This window comes from Chlorocebus sabaeus, chromosome 21 (assembly GCF_047675955.1).
Source record: "Chlorocebus sabaeus isolate Y175 chromosome 21, mChlSab1.0.hap1, whole genome shotgun sequence".
Lineage (NCBI taxonomy): Eukaryota > Metazoa > Chordata > Mammalia > Primates > Cercopithecidae > Chlorocebus > Chlorocebus sabaeus.
The window spans coordinates 127,500,108-127,514,156 of NC_132924.1; the positions used below are offsets into that span (position 1 = coordinate 127,500,108).

A 14,049-nucleotide genomic window follows, 5' to 3' on the forward strand; every position below is an offset into this window, starting at 1 on the left:
TCTCCTCCCTCTCCTGCCTCTCCTGCCTCTCCTCCCTCTCCTGCCTCTCCTGCCTCTCCTCCCTCTCCTGCCTCTCCTCCCTCTCCTGCCTCTCCTCCCTCTCCTGCCTCTCCTCCCTCTCCTCTCCTGCCTCTCCTGCCTCTCCTCCCTCTCCTGCCTCTCCTCCCTCTCCTGCCTCTCCTCCCTCTCCTCTCCTGCCTCTCCTGCCTCTCCTCCCTCTCCTGCCTCTCCTGCCTCTCCTGCCTCTCCTGCCTCTCCTCCCTCTCCTGCCTCTCCTGCCTCTCCTGCCTCTCCTGCCTCTCCTGCCTCTCCTCCCTCTCCTGCCTCTCCTGCCTCTCCTCCCTCTCCTGCCTCTCCTGCCTCTCCTCCCTCTCCTGCCTCTCCTCCCTCTCCTGCCTCTCCTCCCTCTCCTCCCTCTCCTCTCCTGCCTCTCCTCCCTCTCCTGCCTCTCCTCTCCTGCCTCTCCTCCCTCTCCTGCCTCTCCTCCCTCTCCTCCCTCTCCTGCCTCTCCTCCCTCTCCTCCCTCTCCTGCCTCTCCTCCCTCTCCTGCCTCTCCTGCCTCTCCTGCCTCTCCTCCCTCTCCTCTCCTGCCTCTCCTGCCTCTCCTCCCTCTCCTCCCTCTCCTGCCTCTCCTGCCTCTCCTCCCTCTCCTCCCTCTCCTCTCCTGCCTCTCCTCCCTCTCCTGCCTCTCCTGCCTCTCCTCCCTCTCCTGCCTCTCCTGCCTCTCCTCCCTCTCCTCTCCTGCCTCTCCTGCCTCTCCTCCCTCTCCTCCCTCTCCTGCCTCTCCTGCCTCTCCTCCCTCTCCTCCCTCTCCTCTCCTGCCTCTCCTCCCTCTCCTGCCTCTCCTGCCTCTCCTCCCTCTCCTGCCTCTCCTGCCTCTCCTCCCTCTCCTGCCTCTCCTGCCTCTCCTCCCTCTCCTCTCCTGCCTCTCCTCCCTCTCCTCCCTGTCCTCTCCTGCCTCTCCTCCCTCTCCTCTCCTGCCTCTCCTCCCTCTCCTCCCTCTCCTCTCCTGCCTCTCCTCCCTCTCCTCCCTGTCCTCTCCTGCCTCTCCTCCCTCTCCTCCCTCTCCTCCCTCTCCTCCCTCTCCTGCCTCTCCTCCCTCTCCTGCCTCTCCTGCCTCTCCTCCCTCTCCTGCCTCTCCTGCCTCTCCTCCCTCTCCTCCCTCTCCTCCCTCTCCTCCCTCTCCTCCCTCTCCTGCCTCTCCTCCCTCTCCTGCCTCTCCTGCCTCTCCTGCCTCTCCTCCCTCTCCTGCCTCTCCTGCCTCTCCTCCCTCTCCTCCCTCTCCTCCCTCTCCTCCCTCTCCTGCCTCTCCTCCCTCTCCTCCCTCTCCTCCCTCTCCTGCCTCTCCTGCCTCTCCTGCCTCTCCTGCCTCTCCTCCCTCTCCTCTCCTGCCTCTCCTGCCTCTCCTGCCTCTCCTGCCTCTCCTCCCTCTCCTGCCTCTCCTGCCTCTCCTCCCTCTCCTGCCTCTCCTGCCTCTCCTCCCTCTCCTGCCTCTCCTCCCTCTCCTGCCTCTCCTCCCTCTCCTGCCTCTCCTCCCTCTCCTCTCCTGCCTCTCCTGCCTCTCCTCCCTCTCCTGCCTCTCCTCCCTCTCCTGCCTCTCCTCCCTCTCCTCTCCTGCCTCTCCTGCCTCTCCTCCCTCTCCTGCCTCTCCTGCCTCTCCTGCCTCTCCTGCCTCTCCTCCCTCTCCTGCCTCTCCTGCCTCTCCTGCCTCTCCTGCCTCTCCTCCCTCTCCTGCCTCTCCTGCCTCTCCTCCCTCTCCTGCCTCTCCTGCCTCTCCTCCCTCTCCTGCCTCTCCTCCCTCTCCTGCCTCTCCTCCCTCTCCTCCCTCTCCTCTCCTGCCTCTCCTCCCTCTCCTGCCTCTCCTGCCTCTCCTCCCTCTCCTGCCTCTCCTCCCTCTCCTCCCTCTCCTGCCTCTCCTCCCTCTCCTCCCTCTCCTGCCTCTCCTCCCTCTCCTGCCTCTCCTGCCTCTCCTGCCTCTCCTCCCTCTCCTCTCCTGCCTCTCCTGCCTCTCCTCCCTCTCCTCCCTCTCCTGCCTCTCCTGCCTCTCCTCCCTCTCCTCCCTCTCCTCTCCTGCCTCTCCTCCCTCTCCTGCCTCTCCTGCCTCTCCTCCCTCTCCTGCCTCTCCTGCCTCTCCTCCCTCTCCTCTCCTGCCTCTCCTGCCTCTCCTCCCTCTCCTCCCTCTCCTGCCTCTCCTGCCTCTCCTCCCTCTCCTCCCTCTCCTCTCCTGCCTCTCCTCCCTCTCCTGCCTCTCCTGCCTCTCCTCCCTCTCCTGCCTCTCCTGCCTCTCCTCCCTCTCCTGCCTCTCCTGCCTCTCCTCCCTCTCCTCTCCTGCCTCTCCTCCCTCTCCTCCCTGTCCTCTCCTGCCTCTCCTCCCTCTCCTCTCCTGCCTCTCCTCCCTCTCCTCCCTCTCCTCTCCTGCCTCTCCTCCCTCTCCTCCCTGTCCTCTCCTGCCTCTCCTCCCTCTCCTCCCTCTCCTCCCTCTCCTCCCTCTCCTGCCTCTCCTCCCTCTCCTGCCTCTCCTGCCTCTCCTCCCTCTCCTGCCTCTCCTGCCTCTCCTCCCTCTCCTCCCTCTCCTCCCTCTCCTCCCTCTCCTCCCTCTCCTGCCTCTCCTCCCTCTCCTGCCTCTCCTGCCTCTCCTGCCTCTCCTCCCTCTCCTGCCTCTCCTGCCTCTCCTCCCTCTCCTCCCTCTCCTCCCTCTCCTCCCTCTCCTGCCTCTCCTCCCTCTCCTCCCTCTCCTCCCTCTCCTGCCTCTCCTCCCTCTCCTGCCTCTCCTGCCTCTCCTCCCTCTCCTCCCTCTCCTCCCTCTCCTCCCTCTCCTGCCTCTCCTCCCTCTCCTGCCTCTCCTGCCTCTCCTGCCTCTCCTCCCTCTCCTGCCTCTCCTGCCTCTCCTCCCTCTCCTGCCTCTCCTGCCTCTCCTCCCTCTCCTGCCTCTCCTCCCTCTCCTCCCTCTCCTGCCTCTCCTGCCTCTCCTCCCTCTCCTCCCTCTCCTCCCTCTCCTCCCTCTCCTCCCTCTCCTGCCTCTCCTCCCTCTCCTGCCTCTCCTGCCTCTCCTGCCTCTCCTCCCTCTCCTGCCTCTCCTGCCTCTCCTCCCTCTCCTCCCTCTCCTCCCTCTCCTCCCCTCTCCTGCCTCTCCTCCCTCTCCTGCCTCTCCTGCCTCTCCTCCCTCTTCTGCCTCTCCTCCCTCTCCTCCCTCTCCTCCCTCTCCTCCCTCTCCTGCCTCTCCTCCCTCTCCTGCCTCTCCTGCCTCTCCTCCCTCTCCTGCCTCTCCTCCCTCTCCTCCCTCTCCTCCCTCTCCTGCCTCTCCTCCCTCTCCTGCCTCTCCTGCCTCTCCTGCCTCTCCTCCCTCTCCTCTCCTGCCTCTCCTGCCTCTCCTCCCTCTCCTCCCTCTCCTGCCTCTCCTGCCTCTCCTCCCTCTCCTCCCTCTCCTCTCCTGCCTCTCCTCCCTCTCCTGCCTCTCCTGCCTCTCCTCCCTCTCCTGCCTCTCCTGCCTCTCCTCCCTCTCCTGCCTCTCCTGCCTCTCCTCCCTCTCCTGCCTCTCCTCCCTCTCCTCCCTCTCCTCCCTCTCCTCCCTCTCCTGCCTCTCCTCCCTCTCCTGCCTCTCCTCCCTCTCCTCCCTGTCCTCTCCTGCCTCTCCTCCCTCTCCTGCCTCTCCTGCCTCTCCTGCCTCTCCTGCCTCTCCTCCCTCTCCTGCCTCTCCTGCCTCTCCTCCCTCTCCTCCCTCTCCTCCCTCTCCTCCCTCTCCTCCCTCTCCTGCCTCTCCTCCCTCTCCTGCCTCTCCTGCCTCTCCTGCCTCTCCTCCCTCTCCTGCCTCTCCTGCCTCTCCTCCCTCTCCTCCCTCTCCTCCCTCTCCTCCCTCTCCTCCCTCTCCTGCCTCTCCTCCCTCTCCTGCCTCTCCTGCCTCTCCTCCCTCTCCTGCCTCTCCTGCCTCTCCTCCCTCTCCTCCCTCTCCTCCCTCTCCTCCCTCTCCTCCCTCTCCTGCCTCTCCTCCCTCTCCTGCCTCTCCTGCCTCTCCTGCCTCTCCTCCCTCTCCTGCCTCTCCTCCCTCTCCTCCCTCTCCTGCCTCTCCTCCCTCTCCTCCCTCTCCTGCCTCTCCTCCCTCTCCTGCCTCTCCTGCCTCTCCTGCCTCTCCTCCCTCTCCTGCCTCTCCTGCCTCTCCTCCCTCTCCTCCCTCTCCTCCCTCTCCTCCCTCTCCTGCCTCTCCTCCCTCTCCTGCCTCTCCTCCCTCTCCTCCCTCTCCTCCCTCTCCTCCCTCTCCTGCCTCTCCTCCCTCTCCTGCCTCTCCTGCCTCTCCTCCCTCTCCTGCCTCTCCTCCCTCTCCTCCCTCTCCTGCCTCTCCTGCCTCTCCTCCCTCTCCTCCCTCTCCTCCCTCTCCTGCCTCTCCTCCCTCTCCTGCCTCTCCTGCCTCTCCTCCCTCTCCTGCCTCTCCTCCCTCTCCTCCCTCTCCTGCCTCTCCTCCCTCTCCTGCTTCTCCTGCCTCTCCTCCCTCTCCTGCCTCTCCTGTATGCTCTGTGCTTCCTCATTCAGCATTCACTCCACAAACATGTAATCGAGCACCAGCTCTATTCAAAACACCCTTCTCGATGCAGAAAATAACAGCAGTGAATCTGATCCGTTTTTGACTCTCTCAGAGCTTACATCCTAGTGCAATAGATGAAGAAAAGGACAGCAAGCAAGTACACTGATAATTACATATTATAAGGCCCTGATAGCATAGTGTGTGGTAATAAGTTCTACAAAGATCAGGAAAGCCGTGAGGATGGAGGCTGACCACAAGGTCATGGAGGGGAGTTCCTTTAGATGGGACAGTTGGAGAAGGCATTTGAGTAGAGATTTGAATGAAGAGAAAGGCCATGGCAGTGTCTAGGGGCAGAGCATTTCAGGCAATGAGAACAAGCGGCTCAGTGGGAAAAGGCCTGACATGCCTCCAGCCCTACAGGAAGGCCAGCTAGCTGGAGCGGGTGAGTGCAGAGGACAATGGCTAAAATAAGGTTGGAAAAGTCACCAGTCCTGCCTGTTAATATGTTTTCAAAAAGATATAGAAAATAATTCAGAGACTTTTTTTTTTCTTTCCGGACCCACCTTTTGCTAAGAAGAATTAAGAAGTCACCTGCAGAGAAAATGGATCAGGGGCCACTTGGTCCTGAACTGGACCTTCCTTCTCACTTCTCAGGGCTGCAACATTCCTGCAGCTGGGAAGCTGCAAGCTAGTGATTCAAGGGAAAACTGAAATATAGTTTGACATTTTCAAAATATTCCTGTTACATGAATAAGTTTGTACAAGGTGTTATGAGAGACCTACTGGATGGAGTGACATCCTTCCTGGGGGAGCCAGCAGACTTAGCACTGAGGCTTCATTAATTTATAAGAACCCCTAAAGCCATCCTGGAATGTGCGTCTGTGTGGTAAAAAAATGAGGTTATGAGGATATAAACCAAATGTGATGCTTCATAGAATGTTTTATGGCGTTACAATAATCTGAAAATATGGACTTTGAGTTGGGTGTGTTGTAATTAACACAGGTGCAGAGGTAGGGAGCTGTGCCTTGGCCCCCCTGCCAGCCTGGCCTCTGCCATCCCATCATTGATTACTCTTCTGTGAATTCGGGTTCTCCAGGCTCCGTACATCTATCTCCATAGTATAAGGAAAACTTGTTTTCTTTTTCTGTTGTCAGCTAAACTAATGGCTTCGTCTTTGTTTTCTTCCTGGCTATTCTCTGCCCAACACAGGTCCTGGTGTTCCTATGGTGACGGTGCACAACACAACAGATAAGAAAAGTAAGTGCTCTTTTTTTCCCTTAAATTTTCCTGAGACTCAGGAGAAAGGAAGCAAAACACTCTATGAGATCAGCTGGCCCACATTCTCCTACTCAGAGACAGAGGGAGGAGTCCTGTCCTAGAAGTTCAGAGTAGGCCATGCTGATCACCAATATCAGCTAAATATGATGAAAGCCAGGGTCTGCATACCCCAATCAGAGGGCCCCACACCCCTTCACAAGTGCTGAGCCTGGAGGGTCATTCCAGGGCCACCCAGGTCATAGCCTGACATCCTCTGAACAGCCAGCTCGAAAGGCTTTGTAGCCTGACATGAGTCCATCCCCACTGAGAACCTGCCATGTGGCACCAAGACTTGAGGGGCGCATGGAGGCTTATCTGTGTTTGTGGGTCTGGGGGCTTCATGGCATGGAGGGTCTCTGCATCCATGCTGCACAGGATGTCAGAGAAAAACTGATTCTGCCTTTTGTAAAATGGTAGGGAAGGCTTTTTCAGGACTGTTGTGAAAGGGGAGGGAGATTCAGGCTCAACTTCAAATACGGCAAGATCCAGTGGGGGTTTATTATGGCCAACGAGCAGAGAGAGGGGTCCGTGGATGGACAACTGCTAAGAGAAGGCATCGGTGGGAGGGGATTTTTGCTAAGCTGATCTCACAAGATCCTTGCTGAAGGCAGGACAAGGACTTAGGCTCAAAGGTGGAGGATGAGGAACTTGCTCAGTTATGGAGGGTGATCAGATATCAGGGGCAGGGACTTCTTGCAAAAGCTGGGCAATGCAGGCCAAAGACAGGATAGGATCAAGGTTGAAGCCTGGTCAAGAAGAGGACTCAGAGGAGCCTCACTCAAGTTTGGTCAAGAACAGAGTCTTTGTAAGACCTCCCAGGGTCTCTTGAGGTGGCATGTGTTTGCTCAGAGGGACCCCACGCAGGTCGCCATGGGCACATCCATGTTCATGCGAGGGATGTATGCTGTGTGCAGTGGGAGGCAGACACACAGCACAGCTGAGAAGCAAAGAGAACTTGCCCTCGGTCCCTCCCTTTCCAGCCCTCCCTCTGTCTAACCCAAAGCAGCCTGTGTCTTCCTTCCCCCGAGTCCCTCCCACTCCCTTCCACATCCGGGAGCCCCCTTCCCTGGCAGGAGGGCAAACCTCATGGCCAGGGTCCGCAGTTCCCCTAGGTCTGGAGACAGAGGTGACTCCGCGTCTCCAGTGACCATCGAGCGTCAGCAGCTCCCTGATCCCTCTCTCTGTGACGGTACTTTAAGCTCCAGGAGAACTGGGGAGGAGGTGGGCATGTTGGAAAGGAGAACTCCAAACATATGTTTAGACACCGTGAAGTGGTTCAAGTGTTCCAAAGCGGACAAAATAGATTTGTGTAAAGAGACAGCACTTAGCCAATAATGATGGTCATCTGCCAAGCTATCAAATCATCATTAGAAATTCAAAACCAAAGCATAAGTAATCATAAAACCAGCAATAAATGAATAGATTTTAAAGCCCCCCCCTCCCCAAAAAAAGCCATAAAGTGGATGTCAGAATGTATACACAAAAACACTCAGAATGGCCGTTGGAGGGACCCAGTGCTGAGAAGAATCAGGATGGCCTTCCTGTCTTCCTCCCCAGAGGAGGGGCTGGTTTCCCCAGCAAAGAGGTTCACCTGCCCCCGGCCCCTTTCCAGTCTCACCTGCAAGGTTTGGGAATCTGGGCCATTTGTGCAATGGGGGCAGTATCCCCAGAAGGATTTTGGGAGCGATTGCCTGGGTCTCCCACCTCCCCACTGCATCCACACACCCTCTGCCCACTCTAACGGGCACGTGTCTATGAAGAGCCCTCCAGGAGGCCACAGAGGCTGAGCTAGAACTTCCACCGAGGCCTGGGGTCGGTGGAGTCTGACAGACGTACTCCAGCATGACAGTGAACGTTTAAAATACCCGTGCTAGACCCTCTTCAGGCGGAATTTTCCCTGAAAAAATACAGGTGTTGCACAGAGCCTCAACTATGACATCTTTTTTTTCCTTAAGAAAATGTGTGCTTTCATGTTGAGTATTTGATAAAATTTAGAGTCCGTGGACACTTTTCTGATATTTGTGAGGTTTTCCCCTTCTTAAAAAATTGATGATCTGGTAGAAATTAGATGAGGTGTCCAATGTAGCTCACAGCATTGCAGCCTCCCGGGTTGGCTGTTACCCGATGGTTCTGTGAGATGCCACCACTGGGGACCCTGGAAGTGGGGACATAGGACTCTATGTACTATTTGTGCAACTTCCTAGGAATCTATAATTATTTCAAATTTAAATGCTTTTTCTAATCTGTGGTCTAACAAAAAACACAAAAGTATTTTTTGGCTTTGAAAAATATGATATAGTATATGGCTCTTCTTACAAAAGTCATTCCCTTAAATGCTTTCTACTTCTTTGGGGGAAGCTATTATGAATCTATTCAAGTTCAAAGGTTAATATAGTCCCTACTTTTGGGACATGCATTTTGACTTCTAAGCCACTTCCAGCCTGGATGTGGTCAGTCCTTGGGGCTCCTAATAGCTCCCACGGTGCTGGATCAAGTCAACACAGTTTCCAAGGTTCATGTGTGAATGAAAATGAAGCCGGCCTATATCTTAGACGTGTGTGACATCATTGAGAAAATGTTTCATTTATTCCATTTATAAGAATAAGGTAATATATAGGCGGGCTGAGGTGCAATTCTTTGGAAGAGAGTCCCAGTAAGAAATGACCAAATGTCTTCCAGCAAGTACAACACGCTAATGTGCTCAAAGATCCGGGAAATTTTGTTAACTCCTGCTGGAAAACCAAACAACCACTTCTTTTCTTCTGTGGGATTGGCTACTGCATTAACCAATCAATACAATCAATATTGACAGACCATAGGCCCTAGGTTGCCATCCACATCCATCGCAGAGCTGCATAGATGGGAATTTTTTAGGAAGCATTTCACTGTTTGCAGTTGAGCTGTCACTTTGGTGACTGCGACTCCTGGAAGCAAAGAGATAGGACCCAGTGGCTTAAGAAATAAAAAACACCATGCACACAGGATGGGGCTGGTGTTGCATGCCTGTACTCCCTTCTTCTCTGTGTGAAATTTAACAGTGAACCTGAAGGTAACACCATTGCGCTTGACCTCAGCAAAGTGCTGACTAATTGGAAACTGGACGGCGTTTAGAATTATTTTGGTCACGTGTATTTTACAAGCCTATTTATATAGCAGTATTTGACTCTGGGTTTCCTGGAGCCTAATTCAAACTCTAGGAATATTTCATCCCGTCCTAGCCTGTTTCTGTATTTCTGGCTGTCAAAATAGTTCAAGCTCTTTCAGGATGGTGACTTAAGCTGCCATTTTAACTTGGAAAACAAAAAGAAAAGATTAAATGTGGCTGAGGTGATTGTCATTCCCATCCCCGGGAGGACAGTAGGGGCCCCATCTTGCTCAGGGTCTATGTTACATGCAGACTTCATGGTTTGAGGGGCTCCATGTTCCTGAACACCTGCTTTTTCCCTGTGCCTGGATAAAACTGCCTGAAATCCCATCCTTGCATGGCAGTCCCTGAGGGTTGGTACATCGTAGCTGCATGAATGGCTTCGGGTCCACCTGGGAAATAAGAGCCAAGCATGGCAGGCCCTGGTAAAGTGCCAAACCCAGCCCTGAGTTCTAACCTATGGGTGTTTGCCGTGGGAGGCGTGTGGGGCTTCTTCAGTGTGTTTACCTTTTGACAGGTCTGATGTCCTCTTGCGGTGCTTCACAACCCATCTCCAACCCAGCTGCATCCTCCCCAAACGAAATGCACTGAGCTTTCATTTTGTCTGTCAAACTGATGCATCCTGGGTGAGGAGGCAGGTGCCTGGTGCTTCCAGGCCCCCAGTTCCAGCAGCATCTTGTTCGTGGTGTGGTTGGACCACATCAGAGGCTCCTCATGGCCTCCGTAGTAGATGCAGGGTCCACAGCACGAGGTTTGCAGGTGGATGCGCATCTCAGGCAGGCAACAAAGCCATTGTCAGGCCAGCACTTCACACACCAGCCTTTGGGCCTCAGGTAAGCTTGAGATCAGTTGTCCTCTTTTACGACTGAAAAGGCCGCTGGAAGACTTCCAGGAGCAACACAAAGGCGAGCAGTAAATTACCCATCCCTGCAGATGCCTGTTTCATCCAAACACTCAGCCGGCTCGCGGTTCTGCATCATTAGGATTCTGCAGAACCCCACACCACTTGTACTTGTTCCATTTGATGCTCCATCCTGAACATCTCAGACAACCGTGTTCTGATCAGGGGGCCAGAGTAAGGCTAGAGGTGACAGGAACCGTGGTAGTAACAATAGTGGCCCCAGCCAGCATTTATCAAGCACTTGCTCTGGGATGGGTGCTGTGGCAAATACTTTACATACTTTAGCTCATTTCATCCTCACAACAGCCTGTGAGGCGGGAACTGCTATCATCCCCACTTGTCAGCTAAGGAAGCTGAGGCACAGCAGCTTAGGTGATTGGGCCACATACACACAGCGAGGAGGCAAAAGCGGTGGAGTTGCATCTCGGACCCAAGCAGTGAGGCTCCAACAGAGCCTGTTCTTCCAGACAGATGGTCATTGCACAGCGCTGCTCAGCCACCTGCCTTCATGCAGTCTGAAGGACAACTGCAAATCCAGAGCGATGCCTGGCCTGCACTCCCATTGAGATGAGTCTGGGGAGGCGGAAGCAGTCACACCTGCAGCTCGTTCTCAGCACCTTCTCCGCCTGTACACCACCCCCAGGGCCCATCCAAGCCAGCTCTGGGGTGAGCGTGCAACACGGCACCGTCTCCTGCTCTGAGAAGCCTTCCATGTCGCAGGGAAGAGATGCTCCTCAGGCCCTGATGGCTCTTAAACCAGTGGGGGGCCCCGTGGAATTAAGGGCTCTGCTTCCTGCAGCAGCTCAGCCTCCATGCACAGGCTGGGGTCATACTCCATGCACTGGGAGAGCTCAGCCCTTGAACTTCACCCTCCAATGCCAGCCTCTTAGCCCCCCAGGCAGCAGCCCTTGGCTGGCCATTCATTATTCTCTTTTGAATGTAATCGTAGCAGCAGTTCTGGGCTCTCCGCACAGCACCAGCCCCTTCCTTGTACCAACCCTATTAGGTTCAATCATTCATCCGAGATCCACAGCAAACTTCAGGGCAAGGCCTAGACTCTTGTCTTATCTGACTTCCAAGCAGGCGCTCTTGACTATGGGCCGGGGGCTGATACCAGATGTCTGACAAAGGGCGAAAGGCAGCCCCAGACCCCAAGACCCAGGATCTCCTGGCCTTCACGTCGCTGCCACCTGGGAAGCGTGCTCAGAGCAGCAGCCTCTGTGACCACTGAGCTGCTGGTCAAAAAATCACCCCAGTTGAGATCAGCCCTGGTGAGGCCATGCCAGCACGGGCATTTGCAGCTCACGCCTGTAGTGAACAGTGTGCAAAGCAGCAGTGCTTCCAACCCGCCCTGTGGGGCTGAGCCAGGAAAGCGGGGCCCGTGGCCTACAGCTGGGGGGGAAAGGCAGGAGGTCTCAGAGAGCTGGCTCCTGAGCCGCTGTGTGACACTATGACTGGCAGCCGAGGTGTGGCAGCCGAGTTAGGGCGCAAAGCCTCGGCGCTGGGCATCAGCTGGCAAGGGGGGCTCTGGCAGGCTGGGACCCGACTTCATCACACTATCCTCTTCCAGCCCTGCTATGAAATTTAAAATTACTGTTTCAGAATTCTTTGTCCTTTCTCCTCCTCTCCCCCACTGACCCCAAAACCACCCTGGGACTATCTGACTTTTTTCCTCTTTAGAAAATCTTATCTACAAACAGAGCCTGCAGGGTGTTCACAGATGTGACTCTGAATTATTTAAAAGCTGTTTCCTTAAGAAGGTAATTATGGTTGGGACCAACCTATACTCATTTGGTGCCTGGATATTCAAACAACTTAGGTATTGGGATAAAAAAAACCAACAAAATCATAGTGAATACGGTGCGGGCTTTAATGTAAATATGAAAGGCAGGTCCACTTAGAGACGGGGATGCCAACTCCACGTGTGGGAGTCGGAATCGCCGTGTGGCTTGCAGTGCAGCCCCACAGCCATGCAGAGAAAGCGTGCGTGTGGCGGGGTTGAAGCTGGCTGCGCTGGCTGACAGCACCCCACGGCGTCCCGCAAGCGCGTGTGGGAGCTTGGGATCACTAGGCAGCCTGGTTCCCACTCCTTTATGGCATCAAAAGTTAGGTTTCTCTCCCTCCTGCTCTCTTCATTTGGGTTTTTATAAGAAAGCAAAACCAGCCCCTACCACTGGTGGTGCCCAGGTGGGTCCATGAAGCAGCGCCGGATGCAGTAGGCTTCCAGTCTCTGTTCTTGCACACGTGCTGCTGGGAGCACCCCTGCCCCTGCCCCACCTTCTCCCTGAGGGACCCCCTCCTAGACTGTCGAGGCTGTGCCCACAGCTCCCCTTCCATGAAGCGCCCACACATGGGGAGACGCCAGGAGCATGGCATTCCAGAGGCCCACGCGTCACTGGCACACTACATGCCAAGGAGTTTGCCTGCCATCCTGCAGGTCCCAGGAGGAGCCCTGTCAGACGTCCCTCTCTAAAAGCTTCTGGTCGCCGTGCAGCGAATGGCTGGAAGGGCCCGAGGTTGCAGACGGGAGGGCTGCTGGGGTCCGTGGTGGAGAGGATGACAGTCTGGACCAGCTCCGGGGCCTCCAATGAGGGGCTGCAATGAGGGGCTGCAATGAGGGGCTGCAATGAGGGGCTGCAATGAGGGGCTGCCTCTGCAGGACCTGCAGGGAGAAATGCAACTGGAAAGGGCCCGAAGAGCTGCCATCTCAATCCAGTCTGGGGAGGTGTGGCACTTGCCAAGGATGGCGAAGCATCGTGCAGAATCCTACAGCCTGTGGCCCTTAAAACCTGGGTCTTGTCTAGTCCTAACAAAGAAGAAACAGCCCTGGCCGGGTGCGGTGGCTCACATGTATAATTCCAGCACTTTGGGAGGCCGAGGCGGGTGGATCATGAGGTCAGGAAATCGAGACCATCCTGGCTAACACGGTGAAACCTTGTCTCTACTAAAACTACAAAAAAAAAAAATTAGCCGGGCGTGGTGGCGGGCGCCTGTAGTCCCAGCTACTTGGGAGGCTGAGGCAGGAGAATGGCGTGAGCCCGGGAGGCAGAGCTTGCAGTGAGCCGAGATTGCACCACAGCACTCCAGCCTGGGCGACAGAGTGAGTGAGACTCCGTCTCAAAAAAATAAAGAAGAAGAAGAAGAAGAAGGAACAGCTCTGCTGCCTCCTTGGGTGCAGCAGCAGGTGACTGGGTGGGTGTCTGGAGAGTAGGTCCTCATGCCTCTCACCCTGCAGGCCAGCTGGGCAGAGCTCTGGCTCTCAGAAACAGCGGCCGGGTCACAGCGGGTAGCTGCCCCATCACAGCCATGGAGACACCACCGAGGCTGGGGCCGTCCAGCAAGTGCACAAACCCGTTTCAGACCTGGAGGTAAAAGCCAGCTCTTTCCTACAGATCATATGGGGCAGAACCAAAAGGACTAAAAATGTAAAAAGATAAAGGAAAGTAAATGTTAAAAAACAAAAAAAAGAAGAAGAAGAAAGCCTGTCATTTCGAAAGCAGCCTGATGCCTAACTTCAGCCCGATGTCTTAACACAGCTGCGTCGGACAACTTTGTACTTAAGACCCACAGCTTTCAAATATTTTAAGGAGCAATTTGGTTGCCAAAGCAAGTCTCATTATAAAGTGGCCTTTATGTGAGGGGACCTTGCCAAGTCAGGCCAAGACAGAGGAAACCGGGCCCTCAGTCCTCAAGTAGTTTTGCTCATGAAATCCCTAAGAGAATTTTTGAGAAATCATGTATCCCATACATATTTTTAAGTTGTCACCTAAAGTTTTTCTCATTAATTCAAAACTATACAGAATAAGTTTTTAGCATATTGTATTTTACTTTAAAATAAATTACATAATCCTGTGATATCTAAGTATTGTGGCAATTTGATACCTACCACCGCCCAATTAAATGTTTCTGGAACAAGTTCTTCTTAGCTTTACATCCTTCCTTTTCCTCCTCGAGCTGATATTTACATTCCATTTGTTGGCCCATCACCCCAGAATTCTGTCCTAATGTCATTTAATCTTGGAAATCTTGTAAAGGTTTTTTCTTTTGAATTTCCAGTGACCATAAGGCCATAATCATTGCTTGTTGGATGGAATTATCATCCTAATTATCACTTGTTCACATCAAGCAATTAGGATACTTTACATACTTTGATAATTGTTGGACATAAA

The 14,049-nt window shown here is 55.0% G+C and overlaps 1 protein-coding gene across 4 annotated transcripts in view; it reads left to right on the forward strand.

Moving 5' to 3' along the window:
• Positions 1-14,049, forward strand: part of DPP6 (dipeptidyl peptidase like 6) — a 1,156,796-nt gene that overhangs the window by 1,114,109 nt on the left and 28,638 nt on the right. For all 4 annotated transcript variants that reach the window (XM_073009533.1, XM_073009535.1, XM_073009532.1 and 1 more), the window contains exon 17: positions 5,727-5,774. In XM_073009533.1, the coding sequence (XP_072865634.1) occupies positions 5,727-5,774 (48 nt within the window). The remainder of the gene's footprint in view (positions 1-5,726; positions 5,775-14,049) is intronic.